Genomic DNA, 27,607 nt, shown 5'->3' on the forward strand with positions numbered 1-27,607 from the left:
GGGTCCCATGAAGTGTGGCTGAAGTTTCAGGACTGAGTCCCAAAGTTCTCTCCCGAATGAACCATTTTTTTATCCTAATAAACAAAGACACAACCTGACCTTGCTGGCATTGCATGTTCAGATCTTTCATTAAAGTCACTGAGGGTTCCAGGCACAAGGGCTTGCAGGATCAGTCCACATAGACTGTGAGGAGGAGAAAAAATTAGAGGGTGGGGAAAGAGAGAAAAAGTGTGTAGAGATCGAAAGGGGGAGCAAGAAAGCAAGTGTGTGTGTCAGCCAGAGTTCTTTGGCCCAAATAATTTCAATTAGGATTAATAAATCCACTGCATATGAGTTTATCAGCTCAGCACCAACGTAGATTATTTTAGCATGTTCATCACATAGCATGAGAGTGCCTAATATTGCTTCATAATTCTTACACGTGCTTCCTTGTTCCCTAGCTCAGCACCTGGTTCTAATCAATATTGACTATTAGGGCTGCTCAGCAATGTTCGGAGAGAAGGTTGTCGCATTGGAAAATGCCGATTTGTCTGAATCCAAGTGTTCCACAGGAATGTGCCAATTTCAACAAAATTCTAATGGAAAGCTGCCTGGTTTTCTGCCACTTGGTCCACCTGCCTCCAAAGCTTCTTGCCTGGTAGAAGTCCTGGATCCCAGGAAATTCAGGCAAGCAGGGTCTCCAAAGTCCCCAGCTCTAGGGCAACATGCCCAGTTTCCAAGTCAGTACAGAAGCCAGGACTCCTAGGCTCAAGAACTCAGGTCCCAGGCAGCTGGGAAGCCTGGGAGTTCTGGTTCCCTGTCTGGCAGTTAATTAGGGCTTTGGGCAGCTCTGAAAGCCTCAGACAAGTTTCAGAACAGATCAAAAGGCATTATTATTATTTTGACTTTTTCAAAACAAAATTTTGGAATTCCTGTTACACAGAACATTTCATTGTTTGTTCTCTTTCAAAACAGTTTTTTTTTTCAATTTTCCCATGGAACAGGAATTTTATTTTCCAGACAGTTCTAACAGTCACTGCAGTTGTGAAACATTATAGCTGATGTATACCACAGTTACTGAAATATCAGGGTGGGACGTTATAACACTTGTTTGGTGAATGCTTTATTCCAGCCTTAGAAGCTGCTCAGATACTGAGACGTGAGCACTTAGCTAGATATGTAGAGAAACTACAGTCCTTGACTTTTGATCAATAAGGACCATTTGTGTTTTCCAGACTGCCAGCTAAATGTGTGTTTGAGAGGATTATTACACAGACACATCCCTCCGTTCTGACAATTTTTGCTTGTTGATTGCTATGTTGACAATTACTGCCTAATGTTCCTCTCCCATTATTTCATCTCAGACCCTCTCAAATCCAACTTCTGCAACTTGCAATCCATTCTTGCCTAAGTCTCTACTGATCTCTCTAACCGAGGTTCAGAACCAGTACTCCCCTCCCCCTCATCATTGACCCTGCAGCCACCTTCGTAGAAGAAAGCATGAAGGTGCTTGTTTGAAAATGTAACAAGTGGGCAATGGAAGCTGACACTATCGACCAATTGGCAGAGGAAGTCAATCTTTTGATAATAAATGAGAGGTAATATCGGCATAGGCCACGAAGGGCCTTGAAAGTGAAGATAAGTAGCTTATGAGAGATGTGATAGAGAAGGGAGAGCCAGTGGAGACATGCAAAAATGGGGTGACATGATCAAAACATTGAACTATGAAAATGATGATTGCCCCTCTCTTGAATCCATTCAGAATAATGCTGCAGAGTTGCATTTGTCAAGGACAGAGAAAAAGGTGTTGCAGTAATTAAGACCCAAGATGACAAAAGACTGGATGAACATTTTAGCTATTTGGATGGGTTGGAAAGTTTGTTGGAAAAAAATCTGCAAAATGTAGACATTGCTTGGAAGTGAGGACCTACAGAGAAGTCCAAGTCAAAGATGAGGTTTGGACTATGGACTTGAGTGACAAGCATGATGGTTGTGTTGTCCACAGTGACAGAAAAAGGACACAGTAGAAAAGGGAGGGAGAGGGGGAGATTAGGAGCTTTCTTTTAGCTATGTTGAGTTTGAGCAGACAGTTCAGCAGCCACAAGGAAGTGTCAAACATTATATTTTGGGTAGGAGAGAGGTCTAGAATAAAGAGGCAGACCTGTGAGTCACCTCAAAAAAGATGGAAGTTTAAATTGCGTTTGCAGATGAGATTACTCAGAGATAAGACTCAGCAGGAAAAGAGACGGGAACCAAGGACAGAGCCTTGTGAAATCCTCACAGAAGGCTGGGAGTCGATGAGGAGGATCGAAGAAGCAATCAGAGAGGTAGGATGAGAACCAGGAGAGGACAGAGTCACAGACGGTAAGCAGACAAGATTTAATAATTGACAGTGCTGAAGATCTGAGATGTCTGAATCGATAAAATTGTGCATTCTTTGGCATGTTGCTAAAAGAACATTGAGGGTTCACATTCCATAATTATTTGATGGCCCAGCACAGTTAACAACTAGTACTGATAGCTCAATTGTGATCCAAAGCCAAATCTGTATTGTGGATCTTTTACAAAGAATGAGGACCCTGAAGTTCAGTTGTCTGGAGACAGTAGACACACATTTCCAGAAATGCAAATTTGCATGTCAGTTTTTATTTCATGTACAATGTGGTTGGATTTATTTAAATTAATTTAACAGCTCCAAGTATTATATGCTTTGAAAGTTGTCTTGTCAGAAATAATATAAAAAAGGAAACAAAACTGACACCCACAAAATTACTTGCAAAGTGCATCAGACACAAATGAAACCAACTTTTATTAAAATACTTTCAGCAAAGACATCTGCAAGCCATACAGTTTAGTTCTTTGCAGACTCAAAAATAGATTATATCTTTTTAAATAAATTCATTTGGAGCTAGATTATTAACTGTAGCAGAATTAGTAAAACATACTATCTAAACAGAATTCTTTTAGTAGAGAAATCTATAATATCTAAACAAAATATTTTACATAGAAAAATACACTTGATATGGTGAAGAGTAACAGGAGGAAAATATATTCTGTTATTTACAAACAATGGTTCTTTAAATCTTTCTTTAAAAATAAATACTTCATGTTATTGCAACTTTTCTTTTACAAATTCAACTCATGTACAGTTTGGGATTTTGACAATATTAAAAGTTCTGGTACACAATGGAAATATATAATGTCACATTATTAAAAAAAGAGCACCTGAACCCAATTAGCTTAATTTTCTTGAATATGTACCATTTAGTGTTTGAATTTAAAAAGAAAAGACTCCACAGTGAATCTTCCAGGATTTTTGCTTTAAATGCAATGGGATTAAGGGCGGTGATTTAAGATTAAATCAAATGACAACAAACACATCTAATGCTAATTAAACGTAATAGCATCTAGGCAAAGATGTTGTTTTAATAAAACCAATCTGATATAGGCAAAGGTAAAGAAAATAACCTCTGTGTCTGTAGAAATTATTAGCTGCACGCCCATAATATTAATAACACTGCTATAGTACATGCCATTCTGCTACATTCTAAAAGGAAAGTTAGCTCAACTACACCACAAAATATCTGTTTAAGAGTGAATTCCTAACCGTCCAAGAGGTCTATATTTAGATATTTTTTGAGTGGATAGCAGGGAGATAGGGGAGAGGGAGATGGGAAAGGAAACAAGAGCAATCGTGCTCAACACGTGTAAGTTTTAAGTAAAGTCTATTTTAATTAGTACTTGTTTCTGAAACCTGTTTTTCAAAAGAAGTAAATAAAATGTTAAGACTCACATCTTATGTCAAATAGAAATGACAAATGAGGATTTAGCAGTCAAACTCCACTTCTCCCAAAATTAACCCTTATCCATTTTTGCCTCGATAACATATGATTACAACTAGCTATGAGGTTTACAGATTGGGAGGAAATATCTGAGAATAGTTCAATACCAAAATATACTCCAAACAAAAATGAAATTTACAAATTTCAGAAGAGCCCTATGTGATTTAGGCCACATCTGCACTATGGAACACTACTAGCTATGGCGCTGTGGCTATGCAGGCACAATCCTGTAGCATAGATACAGTCTATAGCCACTGAAGAGATTTTTCTGTCTCTTGTTGGAACACCATCTCTTTGAACAACACTAGCTAGGTTGATGGAAGTACCTTTCCATTGTCCTAGTTGCCTCTACGCCAGGGTAGGTCAGCATAGCTATGGCACTCGGGATAATAAATATACGAAGTACAGCCCCAAATACTTGGCAAATGCTTTCAATCAAGCTACATTTGTGCTTTTGGCATGTTTTCCATTTGCATTTGAAAAAGGCATCCCACAAGGACAAGGGTGGATGGATAGCCACGTATGCAAATTTCCTGGAGGCTCATCTGCCACCTTCTTATACACATATATATGTGTATAAGAAAAACAAATTACTTATATAGCATGTCTCTATAAACACTCCCTACACACTCCTTCTATGAGCGTTAGCTCAGTCTCCTCTCTCCTGTGCTTATACACAGATGAATATCATTCTTGCCTTACTACAGGGGGGGGCTGGCAGACTTGTCAGGTCCCTCAGCAAGATCCCTCAGCAAGATCAGGGAGGAGGCCTCTTGCCCCTGGAAGGGGCAAGGCCTCGGGCAGAAAGGGCAAGCCTGTGGTTAGCTTCCCCAGCCAACTCTTCAGTGATGCTCAGAGAACACTGGTTGGGGAATCCAGCAGCAATTAAAAGGGTCCGCTGCCACAGTGGCCAGGAGACCTGGGCCCTTTTAAATCACCAGGCCCCAGGGCATCTGCCCTTTCTCCCTCCCCTGTCAGCATGCCAGCCTTAATGCATTGGTTTTGAACGTACTTCAGTTAGCATTGCTTTTCTGAACCTTCAGTCCTAAAGCCTTTTAAATCCCCCTCTTCTCACCCTGATTGAGGCTTATACTGTTTGTGGTACCAGAAACCAAAAGGCTGACCCTGGTTGCGTATCCCTTTATGTGTATACACAAATTCTGCTTCATTGGAGCAAAATGTCTTTCTGATAATTGAACGTTTTTAGAGGGTAATCTGGTAGCCACCAGGCTACAATTTGCATATATATTTAACAGAAGAAAATCTGAAAACTTGTGACAAAACTAGCAGGACTGCAGTAGACCATCCCTTCAGGGCTTTCTGCATTGACAATTCACAGAAAAAGCAGGGAGTTTGTATTGTTTTGACAGCAATTACATTATTCTATTTTTTGTTTTTTAGTTACTCTACAGTCTCTCTCCAACTGAACTTAGGAGAGGCATGAAAAATATATATGAAATGTAATGTCAGAACACTAAAATACTACTCCCATCTTCCACATTTCTGGTCTCAAAGAGAACCACCACCTCTTGATTACACAAGGAATGTCACACATAATGCCTCTGACATGGATAGGCAGGCTTTCTTTATGCCAGGCACTAAAGAACAGTGTTGTATAAAAATATTTGTACTGAACCTCAAGTTCTGGGCTCAAGGGGTGATGCATTTGTTATCACACTCATTCAATTTGGGTGAACCTGGGCTGAAGTTGGCAAACCTTCCCACACCCACTAAACTAACTGATGTTGTACCTCCAGCAACAAGTTCTGGTACCCCGTCAGTTCATCTATGGTGGGAAGGGAGGTATTTGCTTGAAAAGAGGATGGTAGTTTGTGGATTCCCCTTGGAAGTATGGTTTTCCGCAGTCCTACTAATATATGCTATAGTATATCACCAAGAGGATGGTGGTATCAACAAAGCAATACAGAAAACCTCTTTTCAGAAAGATTTTTTTAAACCCCTCTTAGTTCTTGCAACCTCTATCAAACATGGGAAAATATTTAACAACTCATTCCAGCTGATGAATCATAAGAGGCTTTCTTTGTCCCTAAAATTCAAAGGACAATAGAGTGCAAAAAGATAATATAAAAGTTAAAAATGCTTAAGTTCATGAGCTATGAATACTAAAGAAGAGAATGGGAAATGAAAGAAGAGTATGGCAAACTCTGACTTCAGTGTTAATGAACCATTAATCATGCTAAGACATTGAAGTATTTTATGGATTGTCTAGAAAATAAACAGTTACGAGCTAAGTAAACAAAGGAGGTGTTGGCTGCTGATGATCCAAATTGGAAAATGTCAATATCTTCTTTGATCTTTATACAATTCCTGTGGTTTTGTGAATAGTTGCTTATTGCTAGTATTTATCCAAATGCAATGGAATGTGTTCACTGCATACCAAAGAAGGTAAAAGTACAGCAGTACATACTTAGTCCTTCTGGAAGTGTGTCATTTCCCCCCCACCCATGAATTACTATAACATTTCACAAAAGACTCACAAAAATCCTCTTACCGTAAACGTTTTTAATAACACTATCATCCAAAGAACAGACTACAATCCCATTTTGGTTGACAGAAGCTGTTTAATCACATATACCCACATTTTGGGGGTATTGGGTAGCAGACTGAGTAGAGCACAGGAATGTCACATTTTGACAAATCCAGACTGGATTTTTGAGTGCATCAGTTTTGTGTGTTTCAGTTTAGTAAGCATCACAAATACCACGACATATCACAATATATAATATAATATTCTGTCATCTGTTACACTGATATAACCTCAGTGAAGATAGAGGGGATTGTTAATCTTTAAGGGGGGACATAATTGGGCCCCAATAGTTTGGAGCAAGTGATAGTTTCTGATTAGCAGAGGCCTGCAACTGAGATGGTATGGCACCTTACAGCTGAAAAAAATTGGCAGATCAACCAAGGGAAATTTGAACTGCAATTATTTAACTACACTTTGCTAAAGGGTTTGATTAAATGGAAATTCTTAAAAGAAAGCCATCATCAATCACAAGCATATCACAAATAGCTATAAATCTAAAGGCTTGTGTTATGGTTCAATAATTCTAAGAGATGAGCAACAAAAACACATACATAGACTGGATGTTGCTCACTATCTGTAGGACTGAGCAGGAAATGGTTTTCCCATCCAATGAGAATTTTTGACTTTCAGAAATGTTTCTGGTTTGTATGAAAAAAATCAAAATGTCAAAAATGTTCATGAACTGAAAATCTGAAACAGTTTTTTGTTTGTCAGTTGAAATGTTTTGGTTTAGTTTTGACTTTTTTTTTCTTTAAAAATAATTTTTTGAGTGTAAATTTATTCAATGTGTTTTGTTTCTCAAAAAGTTGTTTAAACTTAAATATCAAAACTTTTTGATTTAGCAATGTGGGATGCTTTGACAGTATCAAAGCATTACACTGGCCGCTTGAATTTCCGCAAAAGCGCTGACTTCCTACTGTAAGAAATCAGTGCTTCTTGCGGAAATACTATTCTGCTCCCGATGAGGCAAAAGTCCTTTTGTGCAAAACTTTTGCGCAAAAGGGCCAATGTAGACAGCTCAGATTTGTTTTCCGCAAAAAAGCCCCCATCATGAAAATGTCAATCGGGGCTTTTTTTTTTTTGCGGAAAAGCACGTCTAGATTGACACTGACGCATTTCCACAAAAAGTGCTTTTGCGGAAAAGAGTCCGTGCCAATCTAGACACTCTTTTCCGAAAATGCTTTTAATGGAAAACTTTTCCATTAAAAGCATTTCCGGAAAATCATGCCAGTCTAGACGTAGCCCAAGGCTATGTCTACAGTGCAGGCTTTTTGCACAAGAACTGTTTTGAGTTCTTGCTCAAGAGTGTCCATGGCAGTGAGGACGCTCTTGTGCAAGAGATCTGCTTTTGCTCAAGAGCGTCCATGGCAGTGAGGATGCTCCCTTGGGCAAGAAAGCTCTGATGGCCATTTTAGCCATAGGGGTTTTTTGCACAAGAAACCCCCGTTGCCCGTCCACACAGCCTCCTTGAGCAAGAGCTCTTGCGCAAGAGGGCTTATTCCTCGTGGGGAAAGGAATAACTCTCACACAAGAAGTCCTCTGTTCCGACACCTTACTGTAAACTTACTTGCGCAAGAATGCATGTGCAGTGTAGATGTTCTGCAAGTTTTTGTGCAAGAACAACTGTTCTTGTGGAAAAAGCCTGCAGTGTAGACGTAGCCCAACTGTTTCACAAACACTTTCAGTTTTGATGCACTGACATTTTTTGAAACCCCCCTTCACCTCCTAGCTGTGCTAGTTATACACGTGTAATATGAAGTCTAAAAAGCAACTGTCTCACAAGTTTCCACCATTCTGAAATATTCTGCTGTGTGCAACATTTTCACTATAGTTAAAACCAGGAAGGACAAAAGAATTGCTGGGACCTTGGGCAAGATGGGGCAGAGGTAAAGTGAGGGAGAAAGGGGTGAGGCCTCAGGTGGAAGGGGCAGGTCTGGCGCTAGCCTCTCCCCACCAGATTTTCAGCACCATCTGGGGCTCTGGCAGCTACTCAAAGAGTCCAGGGCTCTGGCCACTGCTGCTTCAATAGCATTGGAGGCAGCCAGGAGCCCTGGGCCCTTTTAAATCACTGGGTCCCAGGGCAGTTGTTCCCTTTGCTCCTTCCATTGGTGGGCATCCTTAAAACTGGAAATACCACTGTAACTGATACTCTCTTTTCAAGCCAATAGAAATCAAGTAAATATAACCGTGGCAGTGTTTCTTTTCTACACAGTCTCATGTCAGGGAGTTGTAGGGATAGCCATGGCCCAGAGTACTCCCCGATAGTGTAATTCAAATACAGCTGTGTTGTCAGTCTACAGGTTACTGAGGGCCAGAATGCAAATAGTCTTGGGCCGCTGCCTCACAAATCCCAAGGCTGCAGTAGCTTTGGGAGACCCTACAGAGGAAGGAAAACTCTTGACCTATAAATGGACACTGTGAGAGGGTCTTCATGGGTGCAGCTACATAGCAGGGCTTAACTCGAAACAAGTTACGTAAACTGAGTTACACCAATTGCGTTGCTTATTTTGAAATAGCTTATTTTGAGTTTTGGTGCCATCTACACAGCATTTATTTTGAAATAGAGCACTCTTCCTCTGACTTCCCTTACTCCTCATAAAATGAGCGTTACAGGAGTTGGAGTAAAAAGTCCTCCAGCTTGACAGTATTTCGACATTATGTCAAAATAACTGCTGGCTGAGTAGATAATGCTAGTTATTTTGAAATAATGTTGCTTTGTAGACATAGCCCATGAATGGACTGGCATAGAGATATTCTCCCGCAGAACTCCTTACCTTGGGTTTTTCCTGTAGGTAGCAATGATCTGGGCCCACAGCTTTGTGTAGCCTAGCAAAGCTACTTGCATGCAGAAGTGCTTACAAGATCAGGCCTCCTAAAATGGTTTCATTCTACCATTCATTAGATTTTTGATGATACATTTGAGGTGATAGAATCTAATCAGAAATATCTCAGAATCCCCTTTCCCAGAAGTTTTAAAGAATATGTTAGTCAAACACCTCTCAGAGATGGTCAAGGGATACTTAATTCTTCCTCAGCATGAGGGGGGATGGACTAGATGATCTCTTGCAGTCCCTTCCAGTCTTATATTCTATGGAATTTTGAATTCTTATTGCAAAAAAATAAAGCTGGCCAAAAATGAAACCTTATTGTTTTGATCCTCTCTCAAATTAGGTTCTTTAAGTCATTAAAAACAATTTTTAAAATTCTTGTTTTATTATGGGATGAAAACACTTAGAGGCATTTGTAAATCTGAAGTAAATACTGTGCATCTGTATTGTAAGTAAATAAAATAGTCATCTTCTATCGAGATTTTTAAAGTAATACAAATGCCATTATATTTAATTTTGTTGACTAATTTATTACATTATGTTCTATGAAACACTATCACTATTAGCCTTAGTTTTAAAAATAATTAATTATAGGTCTACAATACAAGCTAGGGAGTGTAATTTGTAACTCACACAGACACCTTTGTGCTAGCTCTCATGTGAGCAAGCAGGCTAAAAATATCTGTGTGGCCACAGAAATATGGGCCTCAGTGGCACAGGCCAGCTGTCTTGGGTACACACTGAATTGAATGCCCCGGGTATGTATCTGAGGCATCTAGCCTGGTCTGCCACTGCTCAGGCTACCACAGTTACGTTATAATTTTTGGGCTGCTACACCTTGGATGACAAGTAGCACTAGTATGTGTATGTGAGCAGGGAATCCCAATACTAGCTCAGAGTATAGACACAGCCTAAAAACAAAATGCTCAGGGCAAATATTCATTTAGTTTGAACACTGTCATGGCTCCTTCCCCACTCTGGCATGATAAATGCAGAAGTGGGGGCCAGCAAGTGACCCCAAAGCCTTATCTACCAGGCTTTGGTATAAAACTTCCCCCAAGATCTTAAAACCCTAGATCTTGGGAATAAAACTTCCGCTGCCACCACCCAAATGTTGCTAAAGAAACCGGGGAAAGATCATTTGGGAAATCTCACCCCTAAAATAAAAATCAGGGCACACTATTAACCAATGCCCGGTTAATAAAAAGAAAGGAAGGAACTTTTTATTATTACAACAATATTCCTGTTGTAAGCATGACGACTAGATAGGAAGGTAACAAAATATACTCATGGAGAAACTCCATGGGCCTAGAACTTAGGTACAAAGAAAAGCTAAAACATCTTTAAGCAGTGCCAGATCTCAGATCCCATACCCAATCCTTAAAACAATAAAACCTAACGAAACTACCTAAACTTTACCCTACTAGAAAATGAAGAATGGTGTCTTGGTCCCTCTCTGTAGCTGCAGAGAACTCTCTCAGAGAGACAAAAGGGAGAAAAAAAGAAAAAACCCAAATTCCTTTGTCCCAGTTTGAAAAGTCCCACCTATATTCCTATTGGTCACTCCACCTGGCTAGGTGTAGTTAACCCCTTAATCCCCAGGCTGCTGGCTAACCCTCATAATCATGACATGCCCACCAAATCACAGACGGTGCTGGACAGCCTCTGGCCACACTGGCTGTGATTTCTTCCTGTAGGTCTAAGATAAAACATAGTAAATACATTATGCACACTTGACTAAACGCTTGAAGACATAAAAAGTAAGCAAAGGCTTCCATATCCATAGAGTACCATCACAGCTATACAGAGAATATTAAGTAGTTGAGTCCAGAAATGCCTCATTAACCAATCAAACTCTCAGTCTCCCAAATTCCTTTGTCCCAGTTTGAAAAGTCCCACCTACATTCCTATTGGTCACTCCACCTGGCTAGATGTAGTTAACCCCTTAATCCCCAGGCTGCTGGCTAACCCTCATAATCATGACAAACACTAATCCTGAACTATAGATGTGCAGAAGAGGATAAAATAATTGATTTACTGTGTTTTATGTAAGAGTCTAAAAGTAATGGTTAAAAACATCAAAGAGTTTAATAGATTTTAAGGTCAGAAGGGACAAACAGATCATGTAGTCTAATGTCCTAATGTAGCACAGGCCACATCCATTTACTGCTCTATAGAGCCCTACAACATGTGTGTGATTAAAGCACACCTTCTAGAAAGGCACCTGAGGTTTACCTGATGTCATCAAGAAATGGAGGAAACACCAATTCCCTTGGTAGATTGTCCCACTGATCAACCACTCTCATTCTTAGTAATTCAAATTGTGTTTCTAATCTAACTTCCAACCATTGGTTCTAATTCTGTCTTTGCTAGACCAGAGAGTCCTTTAGTTTCTGGTATTTTCGCCTTTTAAAAACTATTTATGGACTGTAATCTAGTCACCTCATTCTTTATATTTGCTATTTATATGCAAATGAATAGAATTTTCTCCAAAACAAAGATAAAGAGAAGTCCCAAGACTAAAGACCTAAAGCCCATTAATAGACACTCAAAAATTCTTCAGAAAGTAAAGGAAGTAAGATCCACAGAAAAACTGGACTACATCCATCCATCAAAAAAAAAAAAGTCATGTTGCTTCAAAGATGAATGAAGAATATAAGATGTTGATCTTTCATGGGTGTTGAAGTAGTGATGCAAAAATGGGATTTTCCAAAGCACTTTGCCTCAGTCCCTTGCGGATTGTTGAAAATCCCCTTACTTTACGCACCCATTTTTTAAAATATTGGCCTAAGTGATGAAGCAAAATGCAGGGCTAATCAAAATGGAATGGCATTACTAACTGAGCAAACAGGCAAGTACAATCTTTTATTGTGCTTGGCATTCATGGGGTATGGAAAGAAATTTAGAGCCGAGAAAGAAATTGCCATGAGTTTATTGGAAAACCAGGATAGGAAGAGCTATATGAATCTCATGAGCAACAGAATGGTGCCCCTCATGTTTTAACTGGGAACCAGCCAGAGATACGATAGCTATTCAGAACCCACTTAGAGGCAATTTTTAAGTGTTTGGCTATGACAAGAGAAACATCAATTATGAAGAAAGAGTGAAGCAAACAAGCATATGGTCTTATTCCTGAGGAAAGCAGTGGTCCATCTAATCAAGCATTCTTTCTCCTGCAGTCATCAGTATTAATGTTTTAAGAGAAGAAAAACTCCACACCCAAAACAATCTATTAACTTGGCTAGTTGAAATGTTATGGCATTAGGGAAAAAAATAATTTTCGTAGGACCAAAATCATGAGACTTAACTTTGGTACCACTATTCTAGACTGTACAGCTACAAATTACATGAAAGACAATAAGAAGTCCTGTGGCACATTAAAGACTAACAAATTTATTTGGGCATAAGCTTTTGTGGGTAAAAAACATCTTCGTCAGATACAGCTGTATACACATCAACCAACAAAAATATTTCCATTGATAAAAACAGAAATTTACAGATAAGTGAAGTAAGAAAAAATGCTGCTTGAAACTTATTAGTCTGATTTAAGGATATTTACTTTGTATAGTTTAATATCCAATGTTGACATTTTGTGTTATTAATGGTTATAAAGCTTTGACTTTTGAAATACAATGTTTAGACTCATTCAGTAACTACTGTCTCATCTTTGTATCCCCCAATTTCCTGCAAAAATAAAAATTTAAATAATACTTAAAAGAGAAATATTATTAATTAAAATAATAAAAATCGAATTATATAATATAGATAGAATATATATTAATCATTAATACAATTTTTTTCTAGAACAACTTCATTAAGGTCAACAGGTGTCACCAGTATTAAAGGTCTGAGGGCATTTGTGGCTATTGCCAGCAGTCTTACCAGCATGCTGTTTAGCTGGCCATTTCCATTCATTTAGCGTAAGGCTTATAACAGTCATGATGTCTTGAGTAGGGGAATGGAGCAAATAAACTAGAGGTTCTTTTCCATTTAATCTAGTAATAATCCTGCTAGTACTAAATGGGTAGAAGTTTGAAACAATCTCCTTCTTCCAGGAAAAAAATCATCACAGTTGAAACTGGGTGGGAAAGTGTTTTTGCATTCCATGAGAAATTCTGAGATTGAAAAAAATTCTCCATGAATTGGGACATAGTCAAAAATCTAAAAATAATTTCATGAACTAATCATTAGAAAAAATTCAGATGGCACCAACTGAAAGGTTCAATTTACATAATTTTAAACGTTAATTTTAATTTGACTTTTTAATATTTTAAAGTATATATTAATGACTATTTCTAACCCCATAAAGTCATTTTGAGCCCACAATTTAAACATTTCATTTAAAAATGTTGAAATAGGAAATTGACAATATTAAAACTTTTTATTACAATTTTTTTCAAACCAGGAGATGTTGAAAGCATTCTTTTCCCTAGAAGATTTCCTGTTTTGTGAATTTGCATTTTCTGATTAAAAATATTTTGTCAGAAAATTCCCATCCAACTCTCATTGCAACAATTTTTTGGAAGGTACAGACCAATACTCAATAAAGTAGTTTGATTAAAGACTCATCAAAATTGTCTATTCTACTGTTGTTCTTTAATTTTTGGCTTGTATGAGCATTATTGCTTATGTTGTGTATTGTTAATGATGAATGCCAAAGTAGATGAACGTCATCTATCTTTGTATTTGAGTTGATGGAAGACAGAAAATGCTGATCTTTGGAATTTACTTTCCTTCAGTTAGAAAAATAGTAAAGGTTGGATTTCCCTGGTCTGGCACCCGACTGGTCCCAAATGAGGGAATTTGCTGACCCAGAGGAGGCCCCCTGCCAGCAGCCTCCCATCTGTCCCTACTGTTGGCTCTGCTTCTGGCCCTAGCCGTACTGCAGCTGGGCTCAGGCATGGGCCATTTCCACCAGGCTCAGGCTCTGTCACCAGTCTGGGCAGGGCTCCATGTCCCCAGAGATCCTACATACTGCTGTCTGGACCCAGTTGGGGCTCCTGGCTGCCAGACTCTGCTCCCCGCCACTAGGGTTCTTTGGTCCAGCAACATCTGTCTCTCACCACGGATATTACCAGACCAGAGATTCCCGGATTTCAGAGTTTCAACCAGCACCACCATATTGCTAGCACTTAAACATTCTTGCAAATTTCAATGCTAATTGGGGGAATACTACCTCACCCCGCAATCTATTTACTTCCACTGATCTATTTTTTATTTGTTTTCATTTGTAGCATGTTCATACACATCAGATCTATCTACAGCAGATACAAATGCCAAAACATATAGTGCTATCTTAATTCCCTTAACTTTCTTTGTATCAGAATGAGATACAATAACTATTTAAGGAATCTGAAAGTTCAGAACTCTCCAAATGAGAAACATAAATAGGGGTTCTACGACTATTGTTTCCTTTAATGAATATGCAGCCATCTTATCATCCTTGCCTAAGGTTTTGTACCAATTCTTATAACATCTCATTTGCTACGCAGATAACCCAATATATTTCTTTTATGTGTATCCTTTGACTATCATGCCAAGAGATTAATACCTTCCTTACTATGGGCATGTCTACACAGCAGGGCTAAACTCCAAATAAGTATCGCAACTTAAGCTACGTTAATTGCATAGCTTAAGTCAAAATAACTTATTTTGACTTTGGGCACATCTACACAGCACTTATTTCGAAATAGAACACTCTTCCCCCAACATGCTTTACTCCTCATACAAGGAGATTTACAGAAGTTGGAGTAAGAAGCCTGTTATTTTGAATTTATTTTGAAATAATAAATTGCTATGTAGATGCTCAATAGGTTATTTTGGAATAACATTCATTATTCAGAAATAATGCTGCTGTGTAGACATACTCTATATGTCCTATACTTTTTGCATCATCATTATTTCATTTGTATTGGCCATATATTGTAATGATTCTAGTAGACAGGAGGTTTTTATGGTTTAGTTATTGTGGAAAGTTTTCTTTGTAAGTTCCCTACAGTTTCTTGTTTAGTTGTAGTTTGTTAGTCTATAACAAAAGTTCTATCTATTTTTAATCGTCAATGTTTTTGTTCTACCTCTTTTTTCTGCTGCAATGATCTCTACTTCTAGGAAACTGATTCTGTGATATAACGAGTGCCTGAAAGTACCAGTGGAGCTCAGAACACTCAGTAGTTTAAGAGTTCAGGCCCTAAATGACTCTTCACACAGAGTGGTTATATTGTGACAAGATGATGGCAAGATTCTCTTACTATCCCTTCAAATTCTACCAGAGTACATGTTTGTGTTAGACACACAGATATAAATATACAGGGAGACAAGAGCAGGCTGTACAATATATTTTACAGTGAGGTGCTTACTGTTAAAGAATAGGAGCTTCAATAGAATTGAAAGTCAGAAATGTAGCAGTACATATATGATTTTATGGAGATGTTTTATGCACTATAGTTAGATGAATGGTGAATAAATTATCTTATGACATTGATAATTTAAGTTAAAAATGCTTCTGTCCTTTATCTCTTTGCATCAGACAACATGAAGAACATGTAAGAAACATCAAGTCAAAACCATGAAAATAATTTCTTAGTTAGATCATCTACATATTATAAGAACATAATCTGAAGCTATTTCTCTCTCCACATGGGCAAAATATTGTTTCAATGTATATGGCATAGATGAAATTTTCTATAAAAATAATTGTAATAAAATACAGAATACATTAATTATAATAAACTTGCATCAGTTTTAGCAAAGATTAATTTAATACTTATTTAGACTATCAAAATTATTTAGAATCAGTATTTCCCCCAATTTATAGTGAGGTCTGAAAACTTATGATAGAATAGCTTCTCATGAGTTGAACTGTACCTCTGTGTTGATCTACTTGAAGCTAAAGTGAGCAATATATAGATTGCTAGCTGTTACTTAATTCAACATCCAAAATCCTGATTTTATCTTTTCCACATTAGTGGACTATGCATAGAGTACTTGAAATAACTATTTAGAAAAGAACTGCACTTTAAGCTCTGTAAGCAAGAGTTATATAAAACCCTTCATAACTCCCTGTAAACAGCTTCTTTGTGTTCCCTCAACTGAATGAGCAAACTCTTTATAAGGGACTGAAAAGCTTTTAGTAGATTGTCTCAGAAAGAGATGAGAAAAGCAGAACTCCATAACATTAACATAAGGTACTCCCTGGGGAATTGGCATATTAAAGCATCATGCACGGTATTAAGTCACACTGTCAATATAATCATGTGTCTTCTTTCAGTTAGTGGTCACACTGGCTTCCTTCTGACGTAGTTTTTCTTTCTGTTGTTTAAGAAAAAAAAGAACTTTATTATCATTCTTTTCTCTAGTTTTCCATCTGTTCTCAAATTGCAACAAGCATGTGGTCTAGAACTGAGTAGCAGCAAATCAGCCATAGTAGAGTGAAGCCTTTTTTTCCTCCAGAAAATTAACTCCTGGAGTGCCATACCATAAATCTCAAACTATGCCGCAGTTTGTCATTTCCTGCAAAGATTTATTTCAACACACAATACTTAACTACTAGACTCCATAAATGCCTTTCTATGAATTTAACTAGCTCTATATGTCTTTAAGGACTCAGTCATTTAAATACAGACAAAAACAATTCTTCAAAGATCAATGCCGCTGCAGAAAGCTGGAAATGTATCAAAATACTATATACACAATGTATGCTTTTAATAGCTTCTTCCACTCTGCTTTTAAAGTTGACCCATAAATCTGCATACATGATAATCTTTACTGAAAAGCATGCCCAAAACTTTAACAAGCATTTTTAGAAAACAAATACAGAACATCAGCAGAAAATGGCCCATTTTTTTTTTATATATATATATATATATATATATATATATATATATATATATATATATATATATATATAACAAATCTCTATATATGGGAGCTAATCATAGAATCCCAGAATCCTAGAACTGGAAGGGACTTCGAGAGGTCATCGAATCCAGTCTCCTGCCCTCATGGGAGGACCAAGCACGGTCTAGATGATCCCTGACAGGTGCCCACAACCCCCCTAGGCAATTTATTCCAGTGATCCCTCTCCTGTCTCCCATTTCCAGCCTCTGACAAACAGAGGCTAGGGACACCATTCCTTCCCATCCGGGATAATTGATGGATCTAACCTCCATGAATTTGTTTAGTTCTTTTTTGAACCCTGTTCAAGTCCTGGTCTTCACAACATCCTCTCCACAAGCTGACTGTACAATACCCCTTACTTTGTTTCCTAGATATGGATTGAGCTACCTAACAGTACATCACCCATATTTTAGATTTTTGTCTTTAGTTTTGTTAGTATGCTCATGTTAATAGTTTGGCTTTTCATGTAGAATCAGAGGACTGGATGGCACCCTGAGAGGTCATTCAGTCCAGTGTCCTGCACTGATGGTAGTAGTAAGTATTATATAGGTCAGTGGTCTCCAACCTTTTTACACCCAAGATCACTTTTTAAATGTCAGGGCAAGCCAGGATCTACCCCATCCCTTCCCTGAGTCTCCACCCCTTTCCCGAGGCCCTGTGCTCTCCAAACTTTTCTGCAGACTACCCATTGCTAATGGAAACTCACCATTAATTACATAATTACACCTGAGCCATGTGGCTAGCAAGTGAGGAGAATGGTTTAATTTAAATTATTAAACATATTAAGCATTTTAACTTTCTTATGTTAGTTGATCAAACTTCATTTTAAATAAAGTAAAACGTTATGTCCAACACAAAAGGTTGGAATGTTTTCTTTATTTATCGCAGAGGTGGGGAACCTTTTTTGGGTTGGGGGCCACTGACCAACAGAAAAATCAGCTGGGGACCATACAAGTGAGAAGCAAAAAAATTCCTCCCCAAACCCCGAACCCACACTGATGTGGCCCCCAACTGAGACACCTCAACCCTTTGGTGCCCCAGCCTCTACAGGGTGAGGGGAAGGGGCAAAGAAGACTGAGGTTCAGGGCTTCCCATAGGCCAGATTTACTTTTCTGGGGTGCCAGAGTTATTGGATTTTGCGGACCCCCCTTAGGCTCTGGAGTGGGAACAAAAATGAGGAACTCACTGTATGGGACAGGACTGCCAGTGAGTGGAATAGTGATGCAGGCTCTGGGTGGGAGATGGGGTGCAGGGTCTGGAGGAAGTTTAGCAGCAGGAGAGAGTGTGGGATTGGGGTACGAGAGGGAGTTTGGGGACAGGAGGAGGTTGGGGCAGTAACGCATTAAAGGGTGAGAATGCAGCCAAATTGCTGGTTGGGGAAGGAGGCAAAGAAGTGGGTAGTGAAGGAAAGTGCAGCTTCTGCAAAGTATCCCCCTAAATCTTCCCTCTGCTCCAGCCTTGCTCCCCTCAGCCCTATGATTCCCCCCAGCAAGATCTCCTGCATCGCCCCCTACCCCGTCCCATCCTGTCTTTGTAGCCTGATCCCCTGCATCACCCCATGCCCCTCAGAACAATCTCTGCCCCCTCCCATCCTGCCCCCACATCCTCCTTCACCCCCCCCCCCCGGCTCCACATCCCTGTGCCCCCAGCACACTCACTGGCAGGACAGCAGCTCTGGGAGTTGCAGCCTCCGGGAAGCAACGCTGGGACAAGGAGGGGATAGGGACAGAGTCTCTTCCTTGCCTGGTCCAGCCCTTTGCCTGCAAGCAGCAGTACTAGGGCTGTGGCAGGCAGAGCCCAAGGCTGGTGCTGGGGAAGGTGACTCTCAGCCCATGGGGAACAGCACAGCGTAGCCCTGTCCCCAGCACGCCATGTGTGCCAGCCACCCAGCCCCTTCCCGGAGCAGGAGGCAAGAGCGGGGACGCAGGTGTGTGTTTGCATGTGCACCCTTTCCCCATCCCAGCTGGCAAGTTAACAAAGAGGGACAGCTGCCTGCGTGGTTGCCCCTCTTTGATCCAGCCCAGCTGGAGCGCAGTGCAGCTTTGTGGGCCAACTTTCAGCTTGATGAGGCTGCGCCACACTCCAGGTAATCTGGCTGCGGTGATCGACCCCTAAGGGTGCCACGATCAGTGGGTCAATCAGGATCGACCAGTTGGAGACTATGGATATAGATCATCCCTATCTGTCTAACCTGCTTTTAAAAATACCCAAATGATGGAGTTTCTACAACTCCTAGGCAATTTATTCCAGTGCTTAACAACCCTGACAGTTAGCAAGTTTTCCTAATGCCCTTGCTGCAATTTAAATATTTCTTGTCCTGTCCTCAAAGGTTAGGAACAATATTTTTTCTCCCTCCTCCTTGTAATAATCTTTTATGTACTTGAAAATTATGTCTCTTCTCAGTTTTCTTTTCACCAGACTTAAACTCATTTTTTCCCAATCTTCTCTCATAGCTCATGTTTTCTAGACCTGTAAACATTTTTTTTGTTTTCTTTGGACTTTCTCCAATTTGTCCACATCTTTCCTGAAATGTGGCACCCAGAACTGGACCCAGTACTCCAGTGAAGGCCTAATCATCATAGAGTAGAGTGGAAGAATTACTTCTCACATCTTGCTTCCAACACCTCTGTTAATATATCCCAGAATGAAGTTTGATTTTTGTTTGCAACGGTTTTACACTGTTAACTAATATTTAGCTTGTGATCCACTATGACCCCCCAGGTCCGTATCTTCGCTACTCCTTCGTAAGCAGTCATTTCCCATTTTGTAGGCATGCAACTGACTGTTCCTTCCTAAGTGAAGTACTTTGCATTTCTCCTTTCTGAATGTCGTCCTTTTTACTACAGCCTATACTCCTGATCAGTTTTAGGTTTGGTTTATATTTATGTAACAGCTCAGTTTAAAAGCATAAGTATTGTGGCCACCAAACAGGGTTCTTAGCCATGGTGTGGTTGGCCAATATGATTTAGGCCCATGCATAGGAAGATAATTTTGCTCAAGCCTAAGTGTCTCACAAAAAACACATAATGGGCTCAGTCCCTGCTCAAAGCAACACAGGGTAAATTTGACAAGGTACAGCAAAGAGTAAAGATCATACCCAAGAAGTGGCCAGGAAAGACAAGGTTAAAGGATATGATGTTGGACTGTTAATTTTAAAAAAAATCCTTCCTCACATAACCAGGGGAGATGTCCAAAGAAAGTCTTTAGGAGAGGTTTGAATCAAGACAGGAAGGAGGCTATTTGAACTGTTCTGAATAAGCATTCTAAAGGGTGAAATTCTATAGGGAAAAAAGCACAGAGACTTTTGTGAGAAAAAGAGACAAGAATGGTGGCTCCTATCACACTTTGCCATCCAAAATATGTTAGAGCAAGAGTTGGCCAGAAGCAAATTTAAATAAGGCTTAAACCCATTTCTAAACTCAGTTGTTACTCCACTACAAGCAAGGCCTTAAAGATTTTTCCCCTGGACCACTATCAGTTTGCTGCATTCCAACTAATTAAACATGCATTCTACTAATTACATTTCAATGAAAAGCGCAAAGCACAGTCTCATTATATTATGCTGAGGAATATGTCATACCAGACTAGCCATGGGATTAATTTTCTTTGTTTCAACCTTTTTCTCTTCCGTTAACTTGTTTACAAATTGCTGGGCCATTTTCAGCCTGAAACAAAATACAACACAAAGTATACCATGAGATACAAGAAAACAAAACTGGATCTCATCTAGCTGGCATACTTATACATGGATTACACACATAATCTCTGGAATACAAAACAAAGGCAAACAGCAATATCAAGTCTAAACAATGAGTGTTATTAACTAAAATATGTTCAATTGTACCTATCTAAATATTCTAGCAGCAGATATGAGTGAATTCTCAACCAGAGAGGAAAATAAAAAAAGGGAGAGATGTAGGGCCTGATCCTGTTATGCAATGGACATGGGCAAGCCCGCATACCCATGTGGAGCCCCATTGAAATCAGTGGAGCTTTGTGTGGGTGGAAGGATCCATCCATATGGGTCTCTTAGCAGCATCCAGGTTTTAGAGAACTCCTTCCCACATCACAGCAGCTGTAACACACAGTTAAGAGGCTATCCCTATACCAAAAACCAAACCCACACTAGTTGGCTGATCATTTGTGTATGTTTTGGTATCTCTTAAACGGATTTAAAATTAATTAGGTTGTACCAACAATTAAATCTTTCTTCACATATTATTTTTCATAGCTGTCTCAGAAAAAAAATGAAACTGACTTTTTGCCATGATAAATATGAACCTGCTGTAGAATAAAATTAAAATGGCCAGTTAGGTTTGACCTTACTGAACATACACAGAGAAAAGCCTTATACTTTATCAAGCGATCAACCTCACTGAAGCAGAGAAAGGAGTGCAGAAGGCAAGTGAGGAGAGGGTCTTGGCTGGAGCCTGCTGGCCTAATATCAGGCAAAGGTTGCAGGCTAATCTGCTGAGAGCAGCAGAGGGAGAAGGTAAAAGAACATACACAAAGTTTATGAGAAAAGGATTCTGAAGCCCTCTCTCCCCCAGAGAGAGGAATAGAATCCTCTGTTTCAAAAATCTTCTTGAGTCCTTGAATCATCTGTGGTAAGATAGAAGGGGAAAAAAGCCATTTAGAAGTCAGGGAGAAGAAAAAGAAAACCTAATGATTTAGCAGAAAATAGCTAGGTAGAGGATTATTGACATTAAAAACCTGCTTCAAGAAGTCAAAAAAATGAGAACAAATTCTTGAGGTTCTCTCTGTAGGTAATTTAGAAACATTGAAAAATACTGGCAAACCACCATTTGTCTGATACTGGCCATTAAAATGTGTGCTTATAAAATTTGAAATTTTATGTTATCCTATGAAATCAGACAATTTGCTAGATACAACACAGTACTTTTTTTCTATTAACCTATTCTACACTCCAATACAGAGATCGCACCCTTCCAGCTTTTGATATCACTAAAGCTCTGAGGGTATAGACACTTGGTTTACACTTCAGTCTGGAACATCCAAAGGAAAAGGGAAATTATGTACATTTTGATTACAAAAAGACAACCCAATTTCCACTGCTGGGCATCAAAACAGTTTTTTTTCTTATAAACTTTATAGTTCTTGGCATTGTCAAACTGACAAATGTAACCTTCTACTTTTACTTCATTTTTTTTTTCTGTTTCTCTGCCCAGCCAATAAAGTATTTAAAATACCAAGTCCAGTTCAAACTGCCTTTGACAAACTACACTGTGGAAGAATTTTCCATGTAAAGCAACAGGGAACATGGATTAGTTCTGCAGTTACTGACATGTAATTCCTTCTCTCCTGTAATGCTGTGTAGGGCACTGTTCCAGCAGCAACTTGAATTCTTGACATTTTATTAAAATATATTCATAAACATGTTGCACTGTTCATCAGGGTCCAATACATTTTTTAGAACCTAACATTTCTTGTTTGAACAATGCATTTCAGAAGCTTCCGCAGGATAATTATTAGAGTTTGAAATCTCTGAATTTCCTTGCAAATGGCCAAGAACATGAGGGAAAAGTGAAATTCCTTTTAAGAAGCCTTACTTCCAACATTGCCTATGTTCTATATTGAGAAAAGCTATAGAAACACCTTAAGTTAGGTTGGTATGATGAGATTTAGTTTATACAATATCAAGTTTTTCCAGTTTAAGTTATACCTCCATAGGTTATAAATGCAAATATTATGCTCAAAGTGACACTCGGTTTTTAACAGCAATTACTATGTTTAGATTCAGTAGCACCAAGCTGGGATATTCAGGATTCTAAGAACATCTTCATTTTAGACCACCTTTTGTAGTAAGTCCTAAGTTTCTCTCCCTCCCTGTAGTTATGGTAGTTGTACTGTTCCAATGGGCTTTTTCTAAATAGCTACAAAATAAACTGAGCCAACATCTTAACCACAGAGTTGTAAATGATAAACTCAAAAATCATGAATAGGCAAGGTCATCTTCAGAGTTACAAACCCCCTGGTTATGAACTGATCTGTCAACCATACATCTCATTTAGAACCAGAAATACAGAGTCAAACTGCAGCAGAGACATTAAATGTACTAGTTTAAATGTAAACTACTAATTAAAAGGAAAAAATTAAAAAAATCTGACAAGGAAGGAAACTTTCAGTGCTTGTTTCATTTAAATTAAGATTAAAAGCAACATTTTTCTTCTGCATAGTAAACTTTCAAAGCTGTATTATGTCAATGTTGAGTTATAAGCTTTTAAAAGATACGCCATAATGTTTTGTTCAGAATTATGAAAGTTTCAGAGTTATGAACAATCTCTATTCCTGAGCTATTTGTAACTGTGAGCATCTACTCTACCTGTTAATGATTACCTGTCAGATATTTGTGCAGAATTGAAAAGTTTTTCTAATCAAAATAGAATTATATATTGCTTATCATATCATGTTTATGAAACAGAGGGCTTGTCCATACATTGCAGTGATGTGCAAAATAGGTCCATGATTTTAAATAATCACACACAATACATGATGATAAGCACAAGCCATATTGTTTACTAGGCAAGCTTAATGAGGCTTATTGCTGCATGGATGTTATGAATACAATATGCACTACTTCCCTTTCTCTGTTATATTGTGTTCATTTTCTGCCTTTTTCAATTGGTTTATACAGAAATGTTTGCACTTGTATAATGAGTGTAATGATCATGAAATAGTATCTTGAAACTCTTTCTGGATAAAATGCTACAAATAAGAAGCAAATTAAGTACATGGCTGTGTGATTTGGCTTAGAGATTATTATGATACGCAAAAATAAAACCACAGATAAAGTTCATTTGCTTAGACAGGAATAAACTCTTAATTATTATCCACATTGTGTTTATGGGAGATACTACGTAAATAACAGATATGCAGTGATATCACACCACGTACTATTATTTTTAATCACCTTAAAATAAACTATTTAATGTGTTATAAAGCAAGTCCTTTAAGAAGTTCTATGAAGTTTATGAGAATTTATATAGACTTAACCTGCTGTACTACTTCCCATAAAAGTATAAACTTCCTTGATTTTTAAAAACTATTTGTCAATTACTTGTTCTCAGTTTATAATAAAACTAAAGGTTGGCAACAGAATGCCAAACAGGAAGTTAAATAAATTCCACCAAATATCCCTTTGTACTTTTCTGAGAGTATCTGCAGTTCTATCAAGTGTTAATGAAGATAATCAGTTTAATATTGTGTATTTTACAAAAATCAGGTAAAAGGAAAATTTATTTCTGAGAGTAGGAGAGATACCTATAACCCAGTAAAATAGCTGATGAGGACTTCTAGAAAACATTACTAATATGGCTTGACAAGGCTAACAAGTTTCAGCCTGCTTCAGAGTAACTGGAGAATAAATAGATGGTGAGGATTATCAAACAAACAAACAAACAAAAATGAATTAGTGCCCACTTTGTCTCTTTATTTGAGCTTATTTGTTAGTCAAGTGTTAGATGAGTCACCAGTTTAGGGATGGAGGAGCATCTGACAGCCAAAGAACTCTCTAGGCAGTAGGACAAGTAGGAATGAACTTGAATAATCAGCTGATATGTTAACGGGGATTGAACAGTTCATAGATTTATAGAAAAAAGCTCACAATGCAAAGATTTGAGTCTGTCATCAGGACCTCAATGAGGAGACTCATTCTGCTCTTACTAGAGTAATTGGGAGCATAATCCACTGCAGGAGTAGCATTTCACAACTTGCATACAGAGGAGCACCCCCACTTCAGAATATCATAATGTGGGTGGAGAACACTTCAAGAACTAGTTCCACCACATGCTCTCTGCAAATGGACTATGTCTCTTGGTGAAGTGGAGGGTGACTTCTTCAAAGCAAACCACCTTCCTTCCCAGCCATGGATGGGGCACCTAAGGTAGTTGGCTGGAAGCAGTTCACATGAACAGCAGCAGCCCATCTGGAAGGGTTTGGATATGATGATAACGGTGGACAATGTTGGTACTCTGACAGGGGAGATAAGGCTACAGGCTTAGGAAGCAGCCCAAAGATTCTTTTCTTTGGCCCTGTCTGCCATGAGTGCCAGTAATGGATACACCCTGACCCTACCAGCCTTCTGATGAGCGTGGAATGGAAATGTAACTAGAACTAAGGGAATAAAAGCAGGAGGAATCAGGGAAATAGAAGAGTCAGCAGAAAACATACAAAAAAAAGATTAAGGAAGAGAGGAAGGATAAACTTCAAGTAGAAAAGGAAAATATGATACGGGAAAAACAAAAATGTGACACAAGCGAGCGAAAACTGACAGAGAAAAGAAAACAGAGCGGCACCTGTCTCTTACCCCGGTGTGATGCAATGTGAGGGTGTTGATCTGCCAATCCATCCCAAGCAGAAATCCACAATGAAAAAAAGAGAGGTTTGACTACCATTCAACGTCAGCACTGTACATTTTTGTAAAATTGGGCGTTCCTTGTTTAGTATTTCTAACACAAAGAGTGGGTTCCTGCTGTTATGACATGTCACTGAAAGTGACTATTTACCTGTCATAAACAGGCTGGGGACTGAGAGACTCAAGGAGTAGGTCTACACTGCAGTGCAAGCCCAAGGTTTGAACACAGTCTCAAGCCTAGCCTTCATTTTATCTACAGATTGAGCTAACCCAAAACTTGGCCACAAGGTCCCAGGACCCCACAGGGGTGGAGGGTCTGAGGCTGAGTCAAGCTGGACCAAGGGTTCAAGCCCTATTGATTTGCATTGTAGATGCAGCCCCATTGGATCATGCTCTGGGAGTCCACAAAAAGCATTCCACAATGAAATGGGCCAAACTTCTTTGTCCTCTGGACAGTCTAATCTGGTGGACAGTCAAGTCTTTCCATTCGGCACCATGAACAGATGGCTAGAGTGGCCTATGTTTTGGGAAGGCACTAGGAATCTGGGATGGTTGGATTCAGACCTGTGTAATGTATTGTAGATGCTGAATCCCCAATTTGAGACCCAGGGTTCAACAGTTTTTTTTCCTGGGGTTGCAAATGAGCAGGGGTCGACAAATTATGGAAAACCCTACTCACCAGACAAAAAAGGGACTCGCCACCCACCCCCACAAAAAGTGTTTTTTAAATGGCATAAATTCCTAATAAGAATAAGAACAGTAATTACTAATAAGTTATTAATAAATATCTTATAAACCTCTACCTTTTCTCTCTGCTGCCATGTCTCCTCCCCTTGCTCCATCAGCTCCCCTGGTGCCTGCTGCCCCCCAACCCCTCACCCTCTGCTGTCCTGACTCCTGCCCTTCTCACTGCCCTCAGCCTTCCTGAGACCTGCCCCCCTCCGCCAGCCCTTCTCTCCACCCTGTGCCCAATCCTCCAGTAGCCCCACTCTGATCATGTGAGCTACCTCTCCTCATCCCCTCTCCTAAAACCTCCCTCTACACACCTGCCCTGCCTCTCTCCTCTGGTGCTGGTCCCTCCCCTGTAGGTGTCTGCCCTTCTGCTTCACCCCCAGAATCCCTTGGCACCTGCACCCTCCTGGTGTCTCCCCCTTCCGTCACTGCCCCTGCCCCCTTTGCTCTCTTTTTCCCTGATACCCACCCCCTCACCACCCTCTGCCCCCGTACCCCTCATGCCCCTGTGCCCTCACAGATGCCTTGCTCCATTCCCACCTTCCTCATGCCCACCCCTTCTTTCAAGTCTTCTCCCAGCACCTCCCCTTTCCCCTCTAGCTCCCAATGCCCTTACCCTCTCCTCTCCTAGCATCACCCTGTCCCCCCTCACACTGACACCTCCCCTCCTGCCCTTTTCCTCATTATCTGCACTTGGCCCCCTGGCATTTGTCTCTCCTGCACCCCTGTCCCTTGGTGCCTTCCCCTTTCTTCTTCTTAGTCTTCTCCTGACCTCCTCCTCTCAGCACAAGTCCCTTCCCCATATTTCCTCCCTCCCCTCCCCTCCCCTCCCCACAGCCCAGCCCCTTCCCCTCCCCCTCCCCAGGGGCCAGCTCTAGGTTTTTTGCTGCCCCAAGCAAAACATTTTTTGCCACCCCCTCCCCTTTGTTGTTGTCTTTTACATGTTTGCATTTTGCAATGGGTTTTTTTGGTTTGTTTTCTTTTTTGTCCCGGCATTTTAGACCTATAAATAACAAATAGCATTTTCATTCATTTTTTTCCATAAAGGCAAAGGCACTTCAAGTGAACTCCCCCTTTCACTTGCTGCTGGATCACAGCAGCCTTTTCCCTGCCCTGTCCAGCTGTTCCCTATGCACAAACACCCTTCCCTCCTGACCCACAGGGGGAGCAGGGTACAGGGACAACACAGAGCCAGAGGGGTGCAGGGATCAGGAGTAGCAGGGTGCGGTGGAGGCACGGGGAATGGGACGCGGGAAACGGGAGAGGCAGAGGGATTGGAGTCTAGGGGCAGTGCAGGGAACGGGCTGCACAGAGCTGGGGGGGCAGGGATCGGGGGGAGCAGGGTGCGGGGTGTAAGGGCGGCACAGAGCCAAAGGGTCGCAGGGAAGAGGGAGAGCAGGGGGTCCGG

General features: G+C 39.8%; 1 protein-coding gene across 5 annotated transcripts in view; it reads right to left on the reverse strand.

Annotated features, from left to right (window-relative positions):
- Positions 1-12,567: 12,567 nt before the first annotated feature.
- The window catches only part of FMN1 (formin 1), a 372,953-nt gene continuing 357,913 nt past the window's right edge, over positions 12,568-27,607 (reverse strand). For all 5 annotated transcript variants that reach the window (XM_089778461.1, XM_025189464.3, XM_075927044.2 and 2 more), the window contains 2 exons: positions 20,674-20,758; positions 12,568-16,505 (listed from right to left, as the gene is read on the reverse strand). In XM_089778461.1, coding sequence (XP_089634587.1) covers positions 16,461-16,505; positions 20,674-20,758 — 130 coding nt within the window. In that variant the 3' untranslated portion in view covers positions 12,568-16,460. The remainder of the gene's footprint in view (positions 16,506-20,673; positions 20,759-27,607) is intronic.

The sequence above is a fragment of the Pelodiscus sinensis genome, chromosome 5, assembly GCF_052426305.1.
Source record: "Pelodiscus sinensis isolate ZL-2025 chromosome 5, ASM5242630v1, whole genome shotgun sequence".
Taxonomy (NCBI): Eukaryota; Metazoa; Chordata; order Testudines; family Trionychidae; genus Pelodiscus; species Pelodiscus sinensis.